Genomic DNA, 27,131 nt, shown 5'->3' with positions numbered 1-27,131 from the left:
AATACATCTAGATGCATAGCACATATGTCTCAGCAGCAGGACCCCGGACACAAAAGACCCTGCTGGAATGCTGTCTCACTGATATAGTCTAGCCCAAAACCCAGGCACTCCCCCTGTGGTGACATCACTTAGAAGCTGAAACCGAAACCTCTTTACTTACAATATGAAAACTGTTTTTTACTCATATCTCACTGTAGGAACCTCGTATAAGAAATTCACCAGGATCACGAGGTGCACCACGTCAGGGCGATTCTTTTAAGTGTAAACACGGATCAATTACCTGAACCGCTTACTGAGAAATCCACACTTTGCACTTGTGGCGTTTAGTTGCTCGTGCTTTCAGTGGGTGATAGGTCAACCGATGGACATTCGGAATATATAATTCTTATCTTTCTAGCCCAAATCGGTGCCCCTATATATAAATTTAATCGAACAAAGAAACTCAGGGCTTTCACACCAGTTCCAACCAGTACCAATTGGGAGGAGGGAATGAGTGGTTTTTGCAGAGCCTGGTATCTGCAGCTAAAACCAATAAAAATTCTTCTGGGAGGAGGAAATTAGGGGTTTAGGATTCACACACACATATACAGGCAGAGTGAGAAGAGGACTGGGGGGGGGGGGGGTCAGAATGGCCCGCAGCGTGTGTCTACTCGGCTTTAAGGGACGAAGCAGAGCTCGGTGTGCGTGCTAATACACAATCAAATACCTCGTGTTCCTGACAGTAGACTTCAAATAGACAAGGGGTGGAGGGCACCGCAAATAACTACCAAGAGGGAGGGTTCACCATGGGCTTGAGATTAAACATAACAAAGAACAAGACAAAGGTCATGCCCACATACATAGGAACACCTCCACATATGAGAAATTTAATATTTTGTTGGCAAACATCAAAAGATATATGAAGAACAAAACACAAAAATATTAAAAACACTTACAAATTGCAGATTTGCAATGAACACCTATACACATGTCGTGCCCTAGTATGGGGGCAATGACAACCCACAAGCATGTCCCCCACAATAAAGATGTCAATGTAATGTTGCTCACAAAATGCAAATGATCAGAGCCCTATTATGCAATATGCATGACTATGGCAATATCACAGTACCATACAGACCCAAAATAAGGTGCATAATTGTAGCGCAAAATGTTTGACAATTCAAAGCATCAAAAACATAAGGAAAGTTAGTTAGACATGTGGAGAGAGACAAGGGGAGAGGGAACTAAAAATGAGTGAACTCAAGCCAATGTAGACAGTGGGGGAACAGAGTGCGGGATAGGTACGAGCCCTATGATTTTCTCCAAGTGAATGACATCGCGGGTTATAAATAATCAAAGAAGAATGTAGAACAGGTGGAGAAAGGTTGGACGTGACGGACCTGAGACTTATTAATATTCCAATTATTTTATTCAAATTTTATAACTGGTTGGAAGAGGAAAGGGTGGGGGTATGAGAAGGAAGTTGATCTTTATTGGGTAAGCCTAGGGAAGATGAAAGAAGGGAATAGGGGACCCTCCCATAGACTCCTCGGTCATTATACTTTTCACCAATGGCTAAATAGCCACAGTTTTCGGTATTTGTAGTTCTCAGACAGAAAAAAGTTCTCTGACGACCCACCATGGGGAATCCGCATCTATCCCTTATTCGCTATCTGGTCACTGATATAATTGTCCTTGTTGGGAATCCTCCTATAATCCATGTGGTGATGACTCGGAGGACCTGCTCCTCTCGCTGCTCAGTGACTGCGGTTCTGTATCTCACGTTATATTGTCCCCTGTGATTTCCATCTTCTCCTTCATCATGAAGACGCCGGCAGGACGAGATCCCTCCAGCTGATCCAGTGCTCATCCCTCCTCCTCCTGAATGGCCCCACAAGGATGGACGAGGACAGAAATGGGACCACCAGAAGATTATTCCACTTGGCCCTGGAGATCATCTCCCTGCTGAGCGGAGAGGTAACTCCTCTACATTTCTATCAGCTTTATTGTGTTCTGTGACAAGTCCGACATCGGGAGGAGGAAATCCAGAATAGAGAGAAGGATTCTTTCCTGTAAGAGCAGTGATTGTGTGGAGCTCTCTGCCTGGAGGAATTATCATGGGGATTCTTTATAAGGCTGGAGTCACACTAGCGGTTTTAGAATCCGTCCGATTTTGATGCAGGAGAGTCGGACGAATGTAATGTGAGTGTCATGCATTTTCTATGCGAGTACAATCTGATTTTTCACACCTAGCATCCGATTTACATCCGACTGCAGCGTGATTGCTATCCGATTGAAATATGAGTTTAACATGAGCTTTTACATAGAGCAGTTCTGTCATTTATACATAATTTTAAAAGGAAATATTCTTCAAAGCACACATATATATATATATAATAGATAGAACAAAAGCCGGCAATTCATGTGCTGAGTACAGTAAAATCAGAGTGACAGGTTAGAATAGAATGGATCTATACACGTAGAATACATAGATATATACTTGTCAGTGACACACACACACACACACATATATATATATATATATATATATATATATATATATATATATATATATATATATATATATATATATATATATATATATATATATATATATATATATATATATATATATATATATATATAATTTTCTGAACTTGGCGATACCAAATATGTGTAGGTTTGGTTGTTTTTTTTATTGTTTTATTTTGAATGGGGTGATTTTAACTTTTATTTCTTAAATATTTTTAAAAACATTTTTTTTACTTTTAGCATTCTTCATGGTAGACTAGAAGCTTCCACAACCCGATCGGCTCTGCTACGTAGAGGCGATGATCAGGTAGCCTCTATATAGCAGAATTACTCACTTGCTATGAGCGCCGACCACTGGGTGATGCTCACAGCAAGCCGTCACCGACAACCATAGAGGTCTCCAGGAGACTTTTTAGGTTGTCATGCCAACACACCGGCGACCCGCGATCACTTGACGAGGGCCACCGGTGTGCATCTTTCCGTGAAAGATATGGGCTTCGGCAGGGAGGGAGTCCAACATTGGCGTACTATTACGCCCCAATGTGGGAAAAGGGTTAATAAAAGATTATTTTTTTGGGGAAAAAAATGGCGCGGGCTCCCGTGCAATTTTTGTAACCAGCAGAGGGAAAGCAGATGGCTGGGGGCCGATGTTTATAGCCTGGGAAGGGATAGTACCCATGGAGCTTCCCAGGGTATTAATATTAGCTCATAGCTGTATAATTAACCTTTACTGGCTATTAAAATGGGGCCCCCCCAAATAAAATGACTTTGGGTCACCCTATTTTTAACAACCAGCAAAGCCTATGCAGACAGCTTTGGGCTGATATTAATAGCCTACGAAGGGGCCATGGATACAGCCTCCCCCCCCCAGACTAAAACATCATCTATCAGCCGCCCCAGAAATGGCGCATCTCTAAGATGAGCCAATTCTGTCACTTAGCCTTGCTCTTCCCACTTGCCCTGGTGCTGTGGCATGTGGGATGATAGCTGGGGAGGGTTGATGACACCTTTGTATCGTCAGGTGACTTCAAGCCCCGAGGTTAGTAATAGCGAGGCATCAATAAGATGCCCCATTACTAACCCCATAGTGGCATTGTATGAAACTGAAGACACCCAGAATAAAGTCGTTTAATTGAAAGACATAGACTCCTTAAATAATCTTAATTGAACCATACTTACGGCCTCGCCCATTCCCCCGATACCCTTGTCATTTGCAAAAGAGTTAAAAATAAAAAAACAACAATATTCATCACATATACACAGAGATTCTGCAAATCCATTTGTACCATGACTGGTCTAGCTCTGCTACATCTAGATGGCAGGCTGCATGGTTGCATGATGCGACCATACAGCCTGTCATCCAGCAGCGACACTGAGCACCGTGTTCTAAGTGTCTCCCTGTGAACTCCTATTACCTATCTCTGACGACACTGGGTGAGAAAGTTCTCCTGCTTGCGGTTACGTTTGTCAGGTTCTGGTCCTGCGAGTTCACAGCCAGTGAACTCGCTTCACCTTTCTGATATCAGCACAATCGTGATGGGACAAATTGATTAGCAGCATCTCAGCGTCAGGGGAATGGGCGACGTCGTAAGTATGGTTTAATTAAGATTAGTAAGGTGGGCTGCGGCGGTGAGTCCACCTCAAAGCCGCGACATGTCAGCTGTTTTCAACAGCTGACACGTGCGTGCAATGGGCGCGAGCAGAATTGTGATCCGCCTATGCCCATTAACTAGTTAATTGCCGCTATCAAACTGAGACAGCGGCATTTAACAAGCGCTGCCGGACGCGCAGCCGGAAGTGCTCGCACCGCTGACCCCCGTCACCTTTGTATTATCATGTGACATCAACCCCTCCCCCAACTATTACCCCACTTGCCACAGCTACAGGGCAGAGGCTAAGTGCAAGAATTGGCACATCTTAAAGATGCTTCTTTTCTGGGGCGGCTGAGAGCTGATGTTTTTAGCCTGGGGGAGCAGTATCCCCGGCCCCTTCCTAGGCTATTAATATAAGCCTGCAGCTGCTTTCAAAGCCTTTGCTGGTTATAAATTATACAGAGACCCCGCATCATTTTTTTGGGGGGTCCCCCATTTTAGTAGCCAGTAAAGGTTAATTATACAGCTGTGAACTGATATTTAAAGCCTGGGAAGCTCCCTGGGTATTAACCCCTTCCCAGGCTCTAAACATCGGCCCCCAGCTGTCGGCTTTCCCTCTGCTGGTTAAAAAAATTATGTGGGAGGCCACGCCATTTTTTTTTTCTAAAAAAAAAATGATATTTTATTAATTAAACACACTGATATTACACTACATGGCAGATACATTACAGGCGTATCTATCTATCTATCTATCTATTATATATACATATATGTTTGTGTCACTGACCTGTATATATCTACTTGTATATATCTATTCTGTTCTGTCACTCTGTGATTTTACTGTACGCAGCAGATGAATTGCTGTCTTTTCAAATGCGATCGGTGCGTTAAAATTGGGCAGCACTTGCATGGTCTGAGTGCTGTGTGATTTTTTTTCTTTTTTTTTTTTTCTTTCACCCATTAACTTCTATTGCGGGATGTGATCCGATCCGAGCTGGAAAAAAAACGCAGATGAACACACAATGATAGAATAACATTGGTCCGAATGCAATCCGATATCTTATCAGATTGCAGTCCTCTGATTTCATTGCAAGTGGGAATGAACTCTAAGAGCTGTAGAGGGGCCGGGATGTCTGTCCGGAGGGGAATAATATTCCCGGTTATGGCCCCAGATTACTGGAGACGGTTATTGATCCCGGGATTTCTACTGATTGTCAGATCTGGAGTCGGGAAGGAATCTTCTCCCTAAGTGTCTCTCTCCATACACAGGATTACACAATAGTGAGGAGGACACCGGGGGACGGTGTGACTCCCATCATCCATCTCCAGGAGTCAGGAGGGCGGAGCCCGGGCCCCATCACAGAGCCTCCCCCGCACTCCCTGCTACATGAGAGGAACAAGAAGATCCTGGAGCTCAGCAACAAGATGATTGAGCTGCTGAGCGGAGAGGTGACTGCTGGGACATTATACAGGACTGGAGGATTCTGGGTGATGAGCGGAGAGGTGACTGCTGGGACATTATACAGGACTGGAGGATTCTGGGTGATGAGCGGAGAGGTGACTGCTGGGACATTATACAGGACTGGAGGATTCTGGGTGATGAGCGGAGAGGTGACTGCTGGGACATTATACAGCACTGGAGGATTCTGGGTGATGAGCGGAGAGGTGACTGCTGGGACATTATACAGCACTGGAGGATTCTGGGTGATGAGCGGAGAGGTGACTGCTGGGACATTATACAGGACTGGAGGATTCTGGGTGATGAGCGGAGAGGTGACTGCTGGGACATTATACAGGACTGGAGGATTCTGGGTGATGCGCGGAGAGGTGACTGCTGGGACATTATACAGGACTGGAGGATTCTGGGTGATGAGCGGAGAGGTGACTGCTGGGACATTATACAGCACTGGAGGATTCTGGGTGATGAGCGGAGAGGTGACTGCTGGGACATTATACAGCACTGGAGGATTCTGGGTGATGAGCGGAGAGGTGACTGCTGGGACATTATACAGGACTGGAGGATTCTGGGTGATGAGCGGAGAGGTGACTGTTGGGACATTATACAGGACTGGAGGATTCTGGGTGATGAGCGGAGAGGTGACTGCTGGGACATTATACAGCACTGGAGGATTCTGGGTGATGAGCGGAGAGGTGACTGCTGGGACATTATACAGGACTGGAGGATTCTGGGTGATGAGCGGAGAGGTGACTGCTGGGACATTATACAGCACTGGAGGATTCTGGGTGATGACGGTGTGGCTGTTGTCAGGTTCCTATAAGGTGTCAGGACGTCGCTGTCTATCTCTCCATGGAGGAGTGGGAGTATCTAGAAGGACACCAGGATCGGTACCAGGACGTGATGATGGAGGAGCTCCGGCCTCTTACACCACGAGGTGAGAAGTGAGGCTCCTTGTTGGCTCCGGTGGATGTGATGACGTCTCTCCGGCGTCGTCCTATAATAGATGAGTTTTCTCCAGACTTCTTTCCTCTTGTTTTGAGGCATTGTAGCTTCTAGGGAGGCTCAAAATGTTCCAAAAAGGATCCTGAGGCTTTTAAGTCGAGTAATATAAGTCCAGGTCTTTTGAGTTTCCTTCAAACAGACATACCAGGCTCAAGGTCTGCAGAGAGTCAGAGGGCAGCCATCGTTTCGCACTCCCAACATTATTTTCCATACTCGGACGTTTGAAGTTTTTTTTGCAGGACAAATTTAGCATTTTATTGTATAATGTGCTGAAAAACAGAAAAAAAAAATCCAGCTGAGGTGATATAGTTAATAATAATAACATTTATTTTTTGGGGTTTGTTTTTTGGCATTTATTGGGCGGTAAGAACGACCTCTGTGCAATTTTCCAGGTCAGTTATGGTGACTCCAATCTTGTGGGTGTTTTTTTTTTAGCATAGAGACCCATCACTTTACCTTCCATTATCGGAGCTGTGTGACGGATTTCCTTCTTGAATGGTGCGCTGACCTTTTCATTGGTATAATTTTGGGTCACCTGTGATCGTTGTGTTTTTATTGCATGTTTGGGGAGGTGTTTGTGTTGTTTTTTATGTTTTTTTTTTTTTCTTTTGGGAGACAAAGCAAAAATAATGGGGACTAAAACTTGAGATTCTGTTAATTCCTGGCTTCATAAGAAAACCATGGAGGCAGAGACAGGGGTCTTCTGCAAGCCTCCGGCTGTCATGGCAAACATTTGTTGACACCCTGCGATTTAGTGACTGGCAGGGGAATGGGACACCAAATCACATAAGGGGAACCTGTCATGTAAAATAGCATTAACCTTTAGTCATGGGGTTAACCTTCAGATTAATGGCGCCTGCACTGAGAGCCCCACTGCCTGGAGGAAGTTACCTTTATTCCCCGGCAGCGTTCGGCTTCCAGCCATAGAGGTGCGGTCGGTGCGGCTTCAGTGACTCCTCAGTATACAGTGAGCAGCAGCTGAATCTGCGCCCCGGCACTGACTGACGGCCGGCTCTAATGCTGAGCCATAATGCGGAGCCGGCTGTCGGTCAGTGCCGGGGGCGCGGTAACTACTGCTCTGTATACACTCAGCGGTGACTGTAGCTTCACCAGCCGAAACTCTGACTGGAAGCTGAACACTGCCAGGTGGAATAAGGTTAATTTCCTCCTGACAGCGGTGGGGCTCTCAGTGCTAAGGTTAAAAATGCTATTAACTTGCAGATTAACCCTGTATCTGCAGGTTATTAGTGTTATTTTACATGACAAGTTCCCTTTCAATGGCACTGTCAAGCTGTCGGCAGCAGTGAAGTGGTTAAATGGCAGCAATCAGAGCTCACTCCACAGACGCGCACCTGACATCATCCATGCATAGACACCAGATATCAGGAAGGGGTTAAAGAGTCTTGTCACATAACGTCAGAATGCACGGACGGGGTGTCCTATCCTCAAGGGCTCTTCATGGGGTCTGAGGAGAACGATATAAGTGGGATGGTGACGCAGGTGTTGGCCCTGCAGGGACATCGGGCCGCACAATGCTGGTAATAATCAGTGTAAGTCTCCCGTAAAGGGTTGTTTGTTCAGTAGAATATGTATTATGGGGCTTTTCTGTGGAATCTGACCAGACAATCTCTCCTTGGTTCCCCGTGTACATCAGTAAGCGCCCATGACCCCGGTGCCTGCTCTCCAGTGTCCTCTCATATTACACATTGATAGGCACTAACCGCTGCGTACCGGGGGCTCCCCACAACACCGTCCTCCCGAGCGCTGTGACTTCATCCGTTAGTCGTACACGTGCACTTTCCTCCTTCGGAGTCAAACTTAGAACTTTCAGCGCACTTGCTGCCTATTTTTCTTTCTATATTGATATTTATCTCTATTTTAAAAAGGATAAAAATGCAGTAACTCGTCTTTTAACCGGAGGACGGAAGGTTCTCTCCTCTTAGGCTTCTTTTACACTTACCTTAGTTTTTTGCAGCCTGTTATTTCTGGCCGTATCGCTGCATTTTTCATGGTCTGCTGCAATGACGGACTGCAAAAAACTTGCATATTGACATTTTTCGTGTTTCCAATACTATTGAAAAAGTATTGGAAAAAAAAAAATGGCGTTCCGCAAAACCAGAAGTCATGGTGCAAATACAAGCTTCCGTTGTTTTTGCAGCCCCATTGATTTTCAATGGGAGCTGTGTCCGTAAGCCGTGTAAAAGGAAACCACGGCAAGTGTAAAAGAAGCCTTAGAGTGATCCCAGAGGATCCTGTCCAGGAGGGAGGCCATGTCCTCATGCTGACATCATGAGGTCTCAAAAAACAATCACTGGTAAATGGTAACTGTCCTTCCCCCAATCTCCATAACGGTGAATTAGGAGAAAAGAAATCGATAGATAGAAATGTGGAGCTTTCTCCAGCTCCTCTGTGGTTCCATCACTGGTGGAGAGGGAACTTGGAGAAGTTGTGTTTCTTAGTGCGGCTTCTCCATCTGACTGACGAGGGTCTTCTCTGTCCATCTCCTCAGGGTCCTCATCCTCCGGGTGCAGAGCAGAGAGCATAAGGCTTTGGCCTCGCTGATCATCACTTCATATTTGGGGTTCACAATGTGCTGGGACCTCGGTACCGGTGGTGAGGACCACAACAATGTAATTCAGTCCGTGATACATAAACCTAGAATTACCGGTTCTGAGAGACGTGTCTCATGTGTAGACGGACAGTTTTATGACCCAGGTGCGCTACTATAATAAATATAAAATAGGGAAGTGCAAAAAAACAGTAGTAAAAATTACACTGGTCAACACAATTTTTCTGGCAAAAGGTTTTAAAACATATTTTAAGTCAATTTTGGCTGCTGATTACGAATATGAACTACATTTTTGGCTATCACATCAGGATTTCTAGATATTTTCAATTTTTGATGAAAATTACTCCTAATGTTTTATGATAAAAGCACATGATTTTCGGTACTACATTTTGTATATTTTTAATCAAGGAATAGCAAAGATTACAAAGTCTATGTACAGTAAATCAAATACACTTACAGAATTAAACTACAAAATATAAAAACACATATATATGGCACACAGATGAATGGCAAATGGCAGTTATTTGAACTTTCTTTTCTTGGCTGATGTACAGCTTCTGGGTTGTCTCTCACCATAACCCAATAAGGCATCATGAAATCACATATCGTGCAATGTGCTGTTTTCCCTCTATTTATATTCTCAGGACTATGCAGTGTTTGTACTCGCATCTGTTTTTAATTATGTTTTATTTCACTTGCTGTTTTCTGTGCTAAATAAAGATTTTTCACTATTTTTTATGATTTTCAGGAGTACTGTGCATTTTTTTTTTTTTTTTTTACAGTATTGCTTTCTTCCTTCTCTTGTATCATATATAGACAGATACACGGCAGGTGATGTATTCAGTCTGTGTGTCTCCACAGATGGATCCAGGAGGAGAAATCCACCAGAGAGATGTCCTCTGTATCCCCAGGACTGTCCGGAGGAGAATCACAACATCCCGGAGGATCATCAGGTAGATGACACTGAAGCCCCCACAACATCTGACCATGAAGTGATGGGACCTGAGCTCATCTTACATTTTACTTTTTAGGGTGAAGATCTGATTGATATTAAGGTTGAGGTTATACATGGAGCACCAGAGACCATCCCAATATGGTCCGATCAGGGTGAGGAGGGGAGACTGTCATGTGTTCTGTGGTCACCTACTACTACTCCCATCATCTCATCATCACATGACACAATCTATAGTGGTATGTAAAAGTTTGTGCACCCCTGGTCAAAATTGCTGTTATTGTGAACAATTAAGCAAGTTGAAGATGAAATGATCTCTAAAAGGCCTAACGCTAAAGATGACACATTTCCTTTGTATTTTAGGTAAAATATATTTTTTATTTATCATTTTTTAAATTTAATAAATTGCAGAAAGGAAAATAGGGCAATTCAAAAGTTTGGGCACCCTCGGAGATTTGTGTGCTCAGATAATTTTGACCAAGGTTTCGGACCTTAATTAGCCTGTTAGGGTTATGGCTTCTTCACTATCATCATTAGGAAAGGACAGGTGATGCACATTTTCCAGCTTTATAAAAACCCAGGCTATAAGAAGATAGCAAAGTGTTTTCAAGTTGCTCTTTCCTCAGTTCCAAATGTAATTAAGAAATGACACTTACCAAGAACAGTGGAGGTCAAGATAAGGTCTGGAAGACCATGCAACATCTCAGTGAAAGCTGCTCGTAGGATTGCTAGAGAGGAAAATCGGAACCCCGGCTTGACTGCAAAAGACCTTCAGAAAGATTTAGCAGACTGGAGTTGTAGTACATTGTTCTACTGTTCAGAGAAAATTGCAAAAATATGGCCTTCATGAAAGAGTCATTAGAAGAAAACCTCTCCTGCATCCTCACCATAAAATTCTGCATCAGGAGTATGCAAAAGAACATCTAAACAAACCTGATGCATTTTGGAAACAAGCCCTGTTGACAGATGAGGTTAAAATAGAACTCTGTGGCCACAATAATCAAAGGTATGTGTGGAGAAAAACGGGCACAACATTTCAGGAAAAGAACATCTTTCCAACCATTAAGCATGGAGGTGGATCAATCATGCTTTGGGGTTGTGCTTCAGCCAATGGCACGGGGAACATTTCACAGGAGGAAGGAAGAATGGACTCAATAAAATTTCCACAAATTCTTGATGCAAACATAACACCATCTGTAAAAAAGCTGAAGGTGAATAGAGGAAGAGGATGGCTGCTACAAATGGAGACTGATTTTAAACGCACGCCAAAATCCAAAACAGACAACCTCAGAAGGGGCAAGCTGAAGGTTTTAAAATGGCCCTCACAGTCCCCTGATCTGAACATCATTGGAAATTTGCGGCTAGACCTGAAAATAGCAGAGAATGCAAGACGACCCAGGAATCTCACAGACCTGCAGGAAGTGTCCATGGAAGAGTGGATGAGAATCCCTCACACAAGAACTGAGACCCTTGTCTGGCTACAAAAACTGTTTACAAGCTGTGATGCTTCTAAAAGGGGGCCCTAATTGGTACTAACCATACAGGGGGCCCAAACTTTTGTATCCGCACATTTACCTTTTTTTTTTTGCCTAAAATACAAAGGAAATTTGTCAACTTTAACTTCATCTCTTAGAGATAATTTCTTCTTCAACTTGCTTAACTGTTGACAATAATAGTAATTTTGTCCAGGGGTGTCCAAACTTTAACTTGCCGCTGTATTCCATCACTGTGTTTCCTACAGATGAACTCGGGGAAAGAAATCAATCAGAGAGATGTCCCTGTCCTCTGTATCCCCAGGACTGTCCAGAGGAGAATCACAACATCCCGGAGGATCATCAGGTAGACGGTGCTGAGCCCTGTACCGGATCTGTATATCGAGAGACATTTCTGAGCGAGGTCATAGATGCCACAGATTTTGGTTTCTTGTATTGTGCTGATTGTTACATCTGATATATCAGGAGGAAGATCTGACTAACATTAAAGTGGAGGATGAGACAGAAGATGAAGTGATGACGAGGGGGGATCAGCCGTCTGTAAGTGGCGGGAAGGAGGAGATTCCGGGTGATGTTTCCACAGGTATGTAATAGTGACTGACACGTGATGATGGTGACCGGTGTGTGATATCGTGTGAAGTCTCCAGTGCAGTGAAGCTTTATTCACTGTTCACTACAGAAGTGTCCGGTGATGGCGCGGCTGCTCCTGTACAGAGTCCGGCGGTGCACCGATCAATAACGGGGCCGTCTTCACACCTCTTTTTAGTGATTTAGGATGCACATATTTAATTTTTCTAATTATAATTTTTTTCATATTACTTCCATCCTTTACTTTCATGTTTTTGTTACACAAGTCCTGTGCTGCCATATAAATGTCTGAGCTTGTGATTCAGACGGAACCCCCAGCGGAGGATTCCCTCTGTCCTATGATTCGGTTGTGACCTTCTAAAATGGGCAGTCGACCACAGTTTTTGCAGCTCTGAAAAGGACACCTCTGAACAGAGGCCAGACAGAGTCCAGAGTAACTCTGCTGCCTCATTATAGGGAGTGAATCCTTCGGAAGTGTCATCTGAATCATGTATTTTGTAGATTTAGATGAAAACGCTAATGTAAGTGCTCATCGTAGAGCACAGGATAAATGTGATCCAAAACGTTGTGTCCCCAAAAATGCCTCCTATAAAAGCTTCTAGTCAACCCAGAAAAAAAAGTCCCCACAAAGATTCCTTATTTGTTAACAGAATTGTAGGAGGTGACCTCATTACTGGTAGCACAAAGGCTCTGGAAAATGACGTGGCTAACAACAAAAGAAATCCACCAAAATATGAGCTTCCAAATACACCCTGCTCCTGAGCCCCACTTCTCTGTACGGGGCACTACAGTGTACTGGCACTTCACCATACCAGGCACTGCAATATATCCAGGCACTATAGTGGCATATTTGCCTGTTCACTTACCAACATCCATTGCTGCTCATTTCTGGAAAACACACACGGAGTCAAATTCATCACTACACCTCTAGATAAATTTCCAGAGTGGTGTAATTACCTAAATGGGGTCACTTAACGGGGAATTCTCTTGCCACTTAGGGCCTCTATACTGTTCTATGAAAATTTGTGTCAAATAGCGCTTCTTCCCCCCTGAGTCTCGCCATGTGGCTAAGCAGTACTGTACAGACACATATGGGGTATTTCCACATTCAGCAGAAATTGTGTAATAATTTATGTGGTCATCTTTACCCATTTCCTCTTGTGAAAATGTAAAATCTGGGGCTAAAACAACATTATAGCGATAAAATGTAATTTTTTTCTCCACCGTTCATTGGTATAACATTTTGTGAAACACGTGGAGTCAATTTGCTCGCTGCACCTCTAGATGATTTATTCGATAAAATTATAAATTTAGGGCTAAAACAACAGTCTTGGGGGAAAAAAAACGTAATTTTTAATTTTCACAGTCCATTTTCTTAAAATGTTGTGGAGCACTTGTGCTTTCAAAATGCTCACCATACCTTTACATAAATTCCTTGATGGATGTAGTTTCCAAAATGGGGTCAGCTGTGGGTGTTTCCACTGTTTAGGAACATCAGGGGCTTTGCAAACACAACATGGCGTCCGCTATCTATTTTAGCCGATTTTTCACTCCAAAAATCAAATGGCGCTCCTTCCTTTCTGTGTCTTGCCATGCTCCTAAACAGTAGTTTTCCCCCACATATGGGGTATAAGCATACTCCGGAAAAAAAATTAAAATTGAATCACTTACTTACTTAATAAGTAACATTTCCTACATGTCTACTTGACATCAGCACAATTTTGGAACCAATATTTTTTTTTTGTTAGGGAGTTATAAGGCTTAAAAGTTGAACAGCGATTTCTCATTTTTACACCACCATTCTTTTTTTTTTTTGTAGGGACCACATCTCATTTGAAATCACTTTGAGGTGTCTATATGATAGAAAATACCCAAGTGTGACACCATTCTAAAAACTGCGCCCCTCAAGGTGCTCAAAACCACATTCAAGAAGTTTATTAACCCTTCTTCCCTGCTTCACAGGAATTTTTGGAATGTTTAAAAGAAAAAATGAACATTTAATTTTTTTTTACAAAAAATGTACTTCACCTCCAATTTGTTTTATTTTACCAAGGGTAACAGGAGAAAATAGACCCCAAAACTTATTGTGAAATTTGTCCTGAGTACGCAGATACCCCATATGTGGGGGAAAACCAGTGTTTGGGCGCACGGCAGAGCTTGGAAGGGAAGGAGCAAAATTGGCTGGAATTGAGATCGGACGCCATGTTGCGTTTGGAGAGCCCCTGATGTGCCTAAACAATGGAAACTGTCCACAAGTGACCCCATTTTGGAAACTAGACCCCCAAGGAACTTATCTAGATGTGTGGTGAGCACTTTAAACCCCCAAGGGCTTCACAGAAGTTTATAATGTAGAGCCGTAAAAATAAAAAATCATATTTTTTCCACAAAAATGATCTTTTCGCCCTAATTTTTTATTTTCCCAAGGGTAACAGGAGAAATTGGACCCCAAAAGTTGTTGTCCAATTTGTCCTCAGTACTCTTATACCCCATATGTGGGGGTAAACCACTGTTTGGGCACATGGCAGAGCTCAGAAGGGAGGGAGCGCCTGATTTTGCTGTTACGGTTTGCAGGTGCCATGACCCACTGGGAGAGCCCATGAGGTGCCAAAACAGCAGAACCCCCATAAGTGACCCCATTTTACGAATTACACCTCTCAATGAATTCATCTAGGGGTGCAGTGATCATATTGACACCATGGGTGTGTCACAGAATTTTATACCTTTGGGCAGCCATGCGGAGAGACTCGGGAAGAACGGAGTGCTATTTGCCTATTCAAGTGAATGGGTCTGTGCACATGTCATTGTGTTTCCTCGGACTGTGTGCCCATGGGCAAAACACGCCGACATGTCCGTTTTTAATGTCGGCACGGGCCACAAAACATCCAGCACACGTGCATACACATAACACACAGGGATGTCATCCATGTGACATGCATCGGCATCAGGGAAGAAGCGTTACAGTAAGCGCTGTTCCCCGGCGCTGGGTGCTGAACAGGGCTCTCATCAATCTCTCCTGCTTTGCCGGCTATCGGCACAAGCAGGAGGGAATGGTTTTTATTGCAAAAATAGTTTTTGCATTGTGACGAATCCCAACTGTATGTCAGGGTTCACGGGGAAGATACCTTTATCATCCCCACCACTCACACCAATTTGTCATGAACTGGGGTTGTTTGGTTGCCCCTGGTTCTTTCTGAAGGGGATTTATCTATATCCCACTTCCCAGTTTCGGTTTGGAACTTACAGCTCTCTGGCGCCCCCCTTACCCTCAGATCATTCAGGGTACTGCACCTCGGATAATTAGTCGCCAGAATATCTGCCTTACTTTGGACTGACTAATGGGCTTGTTGCAGGAAGGGCGATATAACTACTTCCACTCAGGCAGGAACAATAATTAACAACACCGCCAGTCGCTACAAAGACTCCCAAACGCAAAGGACAAATCCGCTGCCACCAGCTCCGATTTCACAAGTATTAACGGGTCCTGAGCCAACCCAAATCAGTGTAATTCACCTCAGAGGACGCGACAGTTCGTTATAGAGCATGGAGAGACAAGCCAGTAGTGTAAAGTATAAAAAGATATTATAAAGACAATTATCAAATATACAATACAATTACAAATAAAATGGGATTAAGGTTGAAAATAAACACTTAGATGTCGTTATGTCATCTTATCTCATGGCCGACTGTGTGCTGTAGAGGATGCACACATCTAGATGCATAGCACATCTGTATAGCAGCTAGACCCCGGACAAAGACTCGTGAAGACTCCTGCTTCACTCAGTTATTTCCTAGCCTAAAACCAAAAGCCCTCCCCCTGTGGAGGAAACTGCAGCTGAGAGCTCTGTATGTGTAATTGAAGTAACAAGAGCGTCTTCCTATTCCCTGACATGCATCACCATATTTTGAGAACTATAATTTTTCCATATTTTGGCCCATAGAGTCATGTGAGGTCTTGTTTTTGGAGGATGAGTTGACGTTTTTATTGGTACTTACCACAGACATTTGTGCTGATGACCTGGCCTCCCACTTTATAGAGAAAATAGATAACATCCGGCAGGAAATCCGCTCCCAACCACCAACTTCAGTGACCCCCATCCCTCCCTGCATTTCCCCTGGCTCACTCTCCACATTTGATCCCATCACAGAAGAAGTCGTCTCCAGGCTCCTCTCTTCTTCTCGTCCGACTACTGACTACTACTACTTACCCCATTCTCTCTCATCTTCCCCACTCTCTCTCCAGTCGTCACAACTCGCCTAACTGCAATCTTTAATCTCTCCCTCTCCTCAGGCATTTTCCCATCCTCCTTCAAACACTCTATCATTACTCCATTATTATATAAACCCTCTCTCGACCCATCCTGAACAAACAACTACAGACCAGTCTCCAATCTCCCCTTCATCTCTAAACTCTTGGAGCGCCTGATCTACTCCCGCTTTACCCATTACCTCTCCATTCATTCCCTCCTAGTCCCTTCACAGTCCGCTTTCCGCCCCCTACATTCGACAGAAACTTCACTCATCAAAGTGACCAATGACCTTCTGACAGCAAAATGTAATGTTTACCACTCTCTGCTCACTCTTCTTGACCTTTCTGCAACTTTCGACACTGTTGGCCACCTTCTCTTACTCTCTAGGCTCCAGTCACTAGGCATTAAGGACACTGCTCTCTCCTGGTTCTCTTCCTATCTTTCTGATAGCTCCTTCAGTGTTCTGTTCTCTGGCTCCACTTCACCTCCTCTTCCTCTCAGTGTCTGGGTACCTCAGGGCTCAGTCCTTGGCCCCCTTCTCTTCTCTCTCTACACGGCCCTAATTGGACAGACCATCAGCAGATTTGGCTTTCAGTACCATCTTTACGCTGATGACACACAACTATACACGTCATCCCCTGACCTTACCCCCGCTGTACTACAGAACGCCACTGACTGTCTGTCCGCAGTCTCCAACATCATGTCTGCTCTCTATCTGAAACTCAACCTTTCTCTCTCCATGGGTGGCACCATAATTACACCCCGGCAGCAGGCGCGCTCTCTGGGTGTTATGTTTGACTCTGATCTCTCCTTCACATCCCACATACAATCTCTTGCCGCTTAAACCAAAGAAAATCTCTAGAATCCGTCCTTTTCTCGCCATGGAAACAACAAAAACCCTCACTGTCGCCCTGATCCACTCCCGCCTGGACTACTGCAACTTTATTAATTGGCCTCCCCCTCACTCGACTTTCCTCTCTCCAGTCCATCCAGCAGACAGGGTTGTCCATCTAGCCAATCGGTGTTCAGACGTGTCCGCTCTTGGCCAGTCTTTAGATTGGCTGCCCATTCATTACAGGATACAATTCAAAGTACTTGTTCTCACCCACAAAGCTCTCCACAGTGCGGCACCCCCTTACATGTCCTCCCTCATTTCTGTCTATCAGCCTAACCTCTGCACTAATCCGTACCTCCCACTCCCGACTCCAAGACTTCTCCCGTGCTGCACCAATCCTCTGGAATACTCTACCCCAAGATATTAGGACCTTCCACAATTTACATAGTTTTAGGCGCTCGCTCAAAACACATTTGCTCAGAGCGGCCTATCACGTTCCAGTCATTTTATGTTTGTGTGTGTGTGTGTAGCCCATTCACTATCTCCATCTATCCCCCACCCCCTGAAGATGGCTGGACCATCATTGTAAATACATCATTGTAAATCCACACCTGTGCTCTGTATCTCCCCCACCTCATTGTAGATTGTAAGCTCTCACGAGCAGGGGCGGCTTATTGTGCTCTAATTATTGTATTGTTAACATTGTTACCTATGACTGTTGTGTTTGAAGCTGTTAAACTGTAAAGCGCTGCGGAATATGTTGGCGCTATATAAAGATTATTATTATTATTATTATTATTAGTACCATTTTCGGGCACATGACATTTTTGATCGCTTTCTAATCCGATTTTTGTGAGGCAGAATGACCAAAATCCAGCAAAACATGAATTTCTTTTGAGGGGAGGGTTATACTTTTCTGCATGTGGTAAAATTGATAAAGCAATTTTATTCTTCGGGTCAGTACGATTACAGCGATATCTCATTTATATCTTTTTTTATGTTTTGTAGCTTTTATACAATAAAAACTATTTTATATAAAAAATAATTATTTTTGCATGGTTTATTCTGAAAGCTGTAACTTTTTTATTTTTCCGCTGATGGAGATGTATGGGGGCTTGTTTTTTGCAGGAGAAGATGACGTTTTCATCTACCATGTTTATTTATATCCGTCTTTTTGATCGAGTGCTATTCCACGTTTTCTTCGGCGGTATGATGAGAAAGCATTGTTTTTTGCCTTGTTTTTTTCATAAATTTTTTTTTTTAATGCTGTTCACTAAAGGGGTTAACTAAGTGGGACAGTTTTCTAGGTCGGGTCATTATGGACGCAGCGATACCAAATATGTGTACTTTTATTGTTTAGACTTTTTTATGCAAACATTTATTATAGAATATTGATTTTTTTTTTTTTTTTTTTTTATATTTTGAAAAATATTTTTACAATTCTTTTAAACATTTTTTTTTTACTTCATTCTGTGTGTCACACTTTGTCCCACTATAGGACCCTCATTTTGTGCAGGCTGATCGCTTCTATGGTATCCAGATCTGCATGTATAGAAGCTGTCAGCGCTGCACGGAGTTCCACACTGACCTGAGAGACTTCCTGACAAGCACTGCGCATGACAGGAAGTCTCTCAGCTCTGGAGACCTCGATGTCGTCATGAGGACATCAGGTCTGCATGGCAGCGATCGGGACCCTGCAGCACACCACCGGGTCTCCGATGCAAAGGCAGAGGGGCTGTCAGCCCCTGTACAGGCTCCGGAATGCATCTTCGATCGCAGCATTTTGGGGGTTAAAGTGCCGGGAGCGGTCTGTGACCGCTCCTGGCACTTAGTATCGGGTGTCAGCTGTGAGAATCAGCTGACACCGGGCCACGATCGGTCACACACCACCTGTGAGCGCGGCCAATCGGCTCCGACGTACTATCCCGTCCATGGTCAGACGGGCCCAGGGCACATGGACGGGATAGTACGTCTGATGTCAGAAAGGCGTTAACCCCTTAACAACCAGAGGTATTTTCGGTTTTGCATTTTCATTTTTTGCTCCCCTTCTTCCCAAACCCATAACTTTTTAATTTTTCCCTCAATATGGCCATGTGAGGACTTGCCATTTGGGGACGAGTTGTACTTTTGAACAACATCATTGGCTTTACTATATCGTGTACTGGAAAACAGGAAAAAAAATTCCAAGTGCGGTGAAATTACAAAAAAGTATAATTCCACAATTGTTTTTTGTCCAGGTCATTATGAGTTCATATAGTGAACTAAAGAGAAGTCTCGCACTCAACTTAAGTATTTTTGATTTGCAGATTTTATTAGTACTAAGGTAGCACTGGAAACGTTTCAGCCTATTGTCAGGCTTTCATCAGTCACGTGCTGTGCCTTTCAGAGTATGTAGATAGTACTCATAAATAGGACGCCGATCAAGCGTGATGCAGTGGGTAGCTGTCTTGTATAGAGGTGGAGTGATTGGTGCAGCTGAATATGAGGGAGCTCCAAAGAGCATGTATGTGGCTCAGAGATAATCGCCTCTAATGGCCAGCAATAGCAATAGGAAGCGGGGCTGGAGGGAAGCCCTTCTGTTGCGTGAGATTACCTTTCCGACGCGGTGTCAAAGAATTGACATGCTGCGGAATAAACAATGCTACGTTTCCGCACGTTTTTTTCCGCAGCATGTGCACTGCGGATTTTGTTTTCCATAGGTTTACATGGTACTGTAAACTCAGGGAAAACAGCTGGGAATCTGCAGCGTCAAAACCGCTACGGATCTGCTGGAAAATCCGCAACGTGTGCACATAGCCTTAGAATCACTGGGATGTGTGGAAGCTCCAGAGTTATTACCTCTTAAAGCGACGCTGGTCAGAATTGTAAAATGGGGCTTTTTCATTATCGTACAAAGTTGCTTGGTCCTTAAGGAGTTAATGTGCCTTCAGTGCTGTTGCAGGCTTCTAAGGGTTCCTATCGTGCCCTTAGGCCAGTGTTTCTCAACTCCAGTCCTCAAGACCCACCAACAGGTCTAGTTTTCTTGATTGCCTTAGTATTGCATAGGTGATGGAATTAATGCTTGAACAGGTGATGAAATTGTGATCTGTGCAATACTAAGGAAATCCTGAAAACTTGCACTGTTGGTGGGTCTTGAGGACTGGAGTTGAGAAACACTGCCTTAGGGTACCGTCACACATTGAAATTTCCATCGCTACGACGTTACGATTCGTGACGTTCTAGCGATATCGTTACGATATCGCAGTGTCTGACACGCAGCAGCGATCAGGGATCCTGCTGAGAATCGTACGTCGTAGCAGATCGTATGGAACTTTCTTTCGTCGCTTGATCACCCGCTGTCATCGCTGGATCGTTGTGTGTGACAGCGATCCAGCGATGTCTTCGCTTGTAACCAGGGTAAACATCGGGTAACTAAGCGCAGGGCCGCGCTTAGTAACCCGATGTTTACCCTGGTTACAAGCGTAAACGTAAAAAAACAAACCGTACATGCTCACCCGTCGGTGTCCTTCAGGTCCCTTGCCGTCTGCTTCCTGCTCTGAGTGCCGGCCGGAAAGTGAGAGCAGATCACAGCGGTGCTGCGATCTGCTCTCACTGTACGGCTGCACTCAGAGCAGGAAGCAGACGGCAAGGGACCTGAAGGACACCGACGGGTGAGTATGTACTGTTTGTTTTTTTACGTTTACGCTGGTAACCAGGGTAAACATCGGGTTACTAAGCACGGCCCTGCGCTTAGTTACCCGATGTTTACCCTGGTTACCCGGGGACTTCGGCATCGCTCCAGCGCCGTGATTGCAACGTGTGACCGCAGTCTACGACGCTGGAGCGATATTCATACGATCGCTGCGACGTCACGGATCGTGCCGTCGCAGCGATGAAAATTTCAATGTGTGACGGTACCCTTAGGCAAACTGAGGATGTGATTACAGTGGCTGGAGCTCAACTGCTCCTGCATGTAGGGTCATTTTTGTGATTAGTTAATCTCATTTGCATACGGTACTGAAATATTAAAGCTCCAGTTTTAATTGCGTGGACACGTATCTACACTTAGGGCATAATAGGAATCTTGCTACGAGAGTAAAATGCCACTGGTGTTACATAAGGGGGGTAATTCCTGATTACAGGTTTCCTTTAAGAACTGTCTATTTGCTGTCTAATCTCTGCCAACTCTGACTTGTGCCAATGTCACCAGTTTATAAGTGTTATTCAATTTACCCATCATTGTGTTAATGTTATGGCATGTGGTTGTCTTTCTTATTACTGGTACTTTTACTGACGAGGGTTTTCATTGTGAGCTCCATAAAAAAAGTTAGAAATCCCTATTGTGTTGTAGAAAAAAATTCACATCCAATCTATCTTTCATCCTTATAGGAAATCCTTGTGAGAATAACTGGTTATCACTAAACTGTAAAGAAGATATCGGGAAGCACTCTAATGGAGAAAACATCATTACCCTTCATGGACCTCCCGGACTTCACAAAACTTTATTTTCTTATAATCCTCCTAATCATGAGGAACCCTCTCCCGAGCATTCTCGCATTGTTACCACAATTCCAGGTGACAAAGTGGATACAAGATTTCAGTGTGATAAGCAACTTACTAAAAGCTCAGATTTTTTAGCACAAAGAAAACACAAAGGAAATAAGAGCTATTCCTGTCCAGAATGTGGGAAATGCTGTACAAAGAAATCAGAACTTGTTATACATGAGAGAATTCACACAGGAGAGAAGCCATATTCATGTTCAGAATGTGGGAAATGCTTTACAGATAAAAAGCTTGCTAATAGACATCAGAGAAATCACAAAGCAGAGAAGCCATATTCATGTTCGGAATGTGGGAAATGCTTTACAGACGAAAAGCTTGTTAATAGACATCAGAGAAATCATAAAGCAGAGAAGCCATATTCATGTTCGGAATGTTGGAAGGCCTTCAGAAGTAAAATGCGTCTTATTGAACATCAGAGAATTCACACAGGAGAGAGACCATATTCATGTTTAGAATGTGGGAAATGCTTTACAATTAAAGGGACTCTTATTAATCATCAGAAAATTCACAAAGGAGAAAAGCCATTTTCATGTTCGGAATGTTGGAAGGCCTTCAGAAGTAAAATGCGTCTTATTGAACATCAGAGAATTCACACAGGAGAGACGCCATATTCATGTTCAGAGTGTGGGAAATGCTTTACAGATAAAAGAAATCTTATTATACATCAGAGAATTCATACAGGAGAGAAGCCATATTCATGTTCAGAATGTGGGAAGTTTTTCACGGCTCAAGGGAATCTTATTAAACATCAGAGAATTCACACAGGAGAAAAGCCGTATTCATGTTCATTCTGTTTGAAATGCTTTACAGAAAAAGGAAGTCTTATTAAACATCAGAGAATTAATCACACAGGAGAAAAACCTTTTTCATGTTTGCAATGTGGAAGGTGCTTTACAGGGAAATCACAACTTGATAAACATCAGAAAATCCACGGAGGAGAAAATCCATTTTCATGTTTGGAATGTGGGAAGTCTTTCACGCTTAAAGGGAATCTTGTTAGACATCAGAGAATTCATACAGGAGAGAAGCCGTATTCATGTTCAGAATGTGGGAAGTCTTTCATGGTTAAAGGGAGTCTTATTACACATCAGAGAATTCACACAGGAGAGAAGCCGTATTCATGTTCACGCTGTGAGAAATGCTTCACAAAAAAATCAAGTCTTGTGAGCCACGAGAGAAGTCACACACAGAATGGTGGAAATCTTTCATACATAAATCATATCTTGTAAAACAGGAGAGAAGGCATGCAGGAAAGAAATGGTAATTATTTTCTGTGTTTTAAAAATTTTTTTTATAAACATTGCTCAGCATAAATGAGTACACCCCCTTTGATCAGTAAGATTTTTATTAATATCTCACTGAACACAAGAACAATTTCTAAAATGTTGCCAACACTGAGTTTCATGGAACTTTTTTTTGTAATCAAAACCTGTAAGTTGGGTTAATATAATAATAATAATAATAATAATTTTTATTTCTATAGCGCCAACATATTCCGCAGCGCTTTACAACTTATAGAGGGGACTTGTACAGACAATAGACATTACAGCATAACAGAAATCACAGTTCAAAACAGATACCAGGAGGAATGAGGGCCCTGCCTGCAAGCTTACAAACTATGAGGAAAAGGGGAGACACGAGAGGTGGATGGTAACAGTTGCTTTAGTTATTTGGACCAGCCATAGTGTAAGGCTCGGGTGTTCCTGTAAAGCTACATGAACCAGTTAACTGCCTATGTAGCAGTACAGACAAAGAGTGCTATTAACTGCAAAAAGTGTATGAGAACATGACGCGAGGAACCTGATTTTTTTTTTTTTCAATAGGCCACACAGGGATAGTTAGGTTAATGCATTGAGGTGGTAGGTCAGCCTGAACAAATGCGTTTTTAGGGCACGCTTAAAACTGTGGGGATTGGGGATTAATTGTATTAACCTGGGTAGTGCATTCCAAAGAATCGGCGCAGCACGTGTAAAGTCTTGGAGACGGGAGTGGGAGGTTCTGATTATTGAGGATGCTAACCTGAGGTCATTAGAGGAGCGGAGGGCACGGGTAGGGTGGTAGACTGAGACCAGGGAGGAGATGTAGGGTGGTGCTGAGCCATGGAGTGCTTTCATTACTAATTCTTTAGGTTTCCACAAATAAGTTGCTAAAAATGAGTACATCAAAAGCTACTTCATCTATCATTTTGTTTGTCCTCCACAATTTTTAAAAACAACACCTAGTCTTCTAGGCCTGGAATAAACAAGTTGGTTACATAATGCATCATCTTCTTTCTCTTTTAGCTCTTAGCGCCTAGATGCTGGATGGAGAGTGATGAGAACTTGTCTCTCCAGAATTCACCATAGTTGTTTTGTGGGGTTCAGATCAGAAAACACTTGGCCAGTGAATCACTTTTACCATGTTCTTTAAAATGTTACATTGGTCTTAGATGTGTGTTTCGAACCATTGTCTTGATGGAAAAGTGAAGGTCTACCAAGAGCATTAAGTGATTGCAGCATCTTCTCTTTCACTATAGTGCAGAACATCTGTGAATTCATGATACCATCAATGACATGTAGACCCCAACACAAGAATCACTCATGCAGTCCCACATAAGGTCACTGCCAACACCATATATCACTGTAGACACCTTGCATTTTTAGTGTATTTGTGACCTTTGTAATGTCTAACAGTTTTGAATCCATCAGTTAAAAAAAACACTTTTATTTTGTTCTCATCGCTCCAGAGTCCCAGGAGTCTTTATATTTTTCAGCATGTCTGTAACAGATTGTCACCCCAGCCTGTACACATGGACCATACTGTAATCCGGCCAGTGTCAGCATTCTTTGTCCTGTACCTGGTAGGGTCATGTTTATCTCCAATACACAAGCTTGCAGACAGGCTGAGACTGGGCTTTATGAACATTCTTAATCATTGGAGCTATGTTTAATGGGGTGGGTGTTTGTATCTTTGCCCAACAAGAGGGCTGATCCCAGGAGGTAGGACAATAAGGCTAGGTTCACATTGCGTTAATGGCAATCCGCTGACGGCATCTGTTACATAGTGGCACTAACGCTATGTAACGGATGTGTTAGCGCACCCATTGACTGCCATTATGTAGCGCATCGCTAACGCATGTCATAATCTGCATGCATTAGTGATGTGCCGTCATTCTGTGATGGACCCTTGGACGCGGTCTGCAGCGTTTCGGGGTCCGTCACCGCTAGCACAGATGGAGCATCTGCGCTAGCGCGATCACTTAACGCGATCTTTAAAAGACACTTGTGTGGTGCATGCGTTGAACGGACTGCACTAAATCAATGTAAACCTAGCCTAAGACACATGTTGAGGTAATTGATGGTGTGTCTTAGGAAGAGCAAGGATCTGCTGCCACTGCCGCCAGGTCATGTGCCATCTATGGAGATTGGAGATCGTTTGCCACATGGGATTGTGTTGTCTCACCACCCTGTTGGATTTGAGAACGGAATCTAAAGACTCTTTGTGAGATATGGGAAAATGATATCTAATTGATAACATTTTGATATCTGATGGAATTCCTTGTCAGATACAGTGGCCCAGGGTGCTTGCTCCCAAGCTCAACCTCCACCCTTGTATTCCCCCCTAGGTCAAAATGGAAGTCAAATACACCTCAAATAATGGGACCTCATTATCCTGGGAAGGCACTTTCTTGGACAGAGCAGCCCAATGTTTTCTTTTAATTAGTGCAAGCAAATAGGCCTTTGAAACTCTCAGGTGGAAGGGGGCAAAAGGCATTGACCCTGTGTCCCCAGCACCAAGTCCTACCATTATCACAGGGGTTTAAACTCTTGTGAAGCTGGCTTCCTTTGTTGCACTCTGGCAAATTGCAGGTTCAGCAGCACAAGGCTCTGAGATATTGAATCTAGAAAATGACTTATAATAAAATAATGCAATATCTCTGAACCTATCCAAGCACATAATCGGAATCTGCATTCCGTTCCCCACAAGCCCATCCCATGCAGCCACCTCTAGAACTCTGCGTCATTGAGTTAAAAAGCATAGCTACCAGGAATTAAATACAGTAGCCGTCTTTGGTCTCCCCTGCACAGAGAAAATCCAGCAGAACCCAGTGGCGCTGACACTGTCCTATTTAGAACTTCGGGTGAAAAGTTTTATGGTCATCCACGGTTCTGGCCAGAAAACCATGCACTCAGATATGGGAGGAGAGAGGTTGCCCAGCCCAGTGGTTGGTGCAGCATGTGGGAGGGAGCAGCCTAGGGAATAATACGCAGCTCCTCATTTTAGACTTAGTTTTTCTACTGGCAGGAGGTCTGTTACCTGACGTGGCCAGGGAATCATGTAACAAAGATTTGGACCCAGAGAAGATCCAAGTTGTTCCTTATTCATGGTGCTTATAGGACACCAAAGATGATGAAAAAAATGAAGCTGAGCAGTGAAGATGAATGCCCAAGCTGTAGTAGAGAAGAAGCTGACCTATTACATATGTTTTGGTCATGCCCCAAGCTTGGAGGGCTATGGGAGGATGTGGATACATTGGTCTGAGAGGTGTTTAATGTACATTTGGACATGAAGCCAAAAAAGTGTATCCTGGGATATCTGGGGGATTGTGGTATTAATGCATCTATTCATTTGGGAGTAGGCAAACTTTTGTATCATACAAGAAAGTGTATTGCCAGGCAATGGCTGTCGTGTAGTCCACCTGAGATTGAACAGATAATTAGAGACTTGAATAACACCATTCTAATGGAGAAAAAGATATAAAGAGAGGTGCTGTTAAGAAATTTGAGGAACAATGGGGAAAATGGATCAAATGTACCCAGGCTGTTTCAGGGGCTCTGGCTGGAGATGTGATATTTAATACATTTATGTTACAGTAGGATATAGAATAGGCATAGGAATTTTATAATCTGAAGAACGAATGCATTAGTGAATATTGCAGAAACAAACACATAGGAAAAGACATACCAGACAAGGGGAAGGGGGGGTTTTGGACGAAGAGTTTAATTTGGGGGGGGGGGGGGGGTTTGATAAGTGGTTTACTATAAAATTTTAAGGTTATACTATGATACAATATAGACATAATATACTCCACCAACAAACACACATGATGTACTAACTAGAGAATATATCACCAGGAATTATTGTCAATAATTAATTGGAAATTATGTACACAGTGGGAGGGATAATGATGGTGGACACCTCACAAATTGAAACAAAAAGCGATTGCCGAAGGCAACAAAAAATGATGTTGTAGTCCAAAGTTATCAAAAAAATCACAAACTTTATTATTAAAATTACATAGCAAACATTAAACAAAAAACAGGGAAAATAGGGGAGATAGAAGCAATTTGTACAATATGCA

General features: G+C 43.3%; 2 protein-coding genes across 2 annotated transcripts in view; both read left to right on the top strand.

Annotated features, from left to right (window-relative positions):
* The window catches only part of LOC143793562 (uncharacterized), a 293,906-nt gene that overhangs the window by 5,873 nt on the left and 260,902 nt on the right, over positions 1-27,131 (top strand). The gene's annotated exons all lie outside the window — the stretch shown is intronic.
* Positions 1,559-26,733, top strand: LOC143793398 (uncharacterized). The gene is made up of 8 exons (XM_077280338.1): positions 1,559-1,956; positions 5,373-5,552; positions 6,373-6,496; positions 9,995-10,086; positions 10,165-10,324; positions 11,827-11,924; positions 12,044-12,161; positions 21,617-26,733. The coding sequence occupies exons 1-8, from the start codon at positions 1,879-1,881 to the stop codon at positions 23,017-23,019; spliced, it is 2,253 nt and encodes a 750-aa protein (XP_077136453.1). The 5' UTR covers positions 1,559-1,878; the 3' UTR covers positions 23,020-26,733.

The sequence above is a fragment of the Ranitomeya variabilis genome, chromosome 1 (genome assembly GCF_051348905.1).
Source record: "Ranitomeya variabilis isolate aRanVar5 chromosome 1, aRanVar5.hap1, whole genome shotgun sequence".
Classification (NCBI taxonomy): domain Eukaryota; kingdom Metazoa; phylum Chordata; class Amphibia; order Anura; family Dendrobatidae; genus Ranitomeya; species Ranitomeya variabilis.
Note: the sequence above shows the minus strand (reverse complement) of the source record. Positions and strands in the feature narration are given on the sequence as shown.

Excerpts from the sequence above, each read along its gene's own strand:
- LOC143793398 (XM_077280338.1), top strand. The coding sequence starts at position 1,879 with ATGGACGAGGACAGAAATGGGACCACCAGAAGATTATTCCACTTGGCC. Across the intron at positions 6,497-9,994 it reads CCGGCCTCTTACACCACGAG|ATGGATCCAGGAGGAGAAAT; the intron begins GTGAGAAGTGAG and ends GTGTCTCCACAG. Across the intron at positions 12,162-21,616 it reads TCCGGGTGATGTTTCCACAG|GAAATCCTTGTGAGAATAAC; the intron begins GTATGTAATAGT and ends TCATCCTTATAG.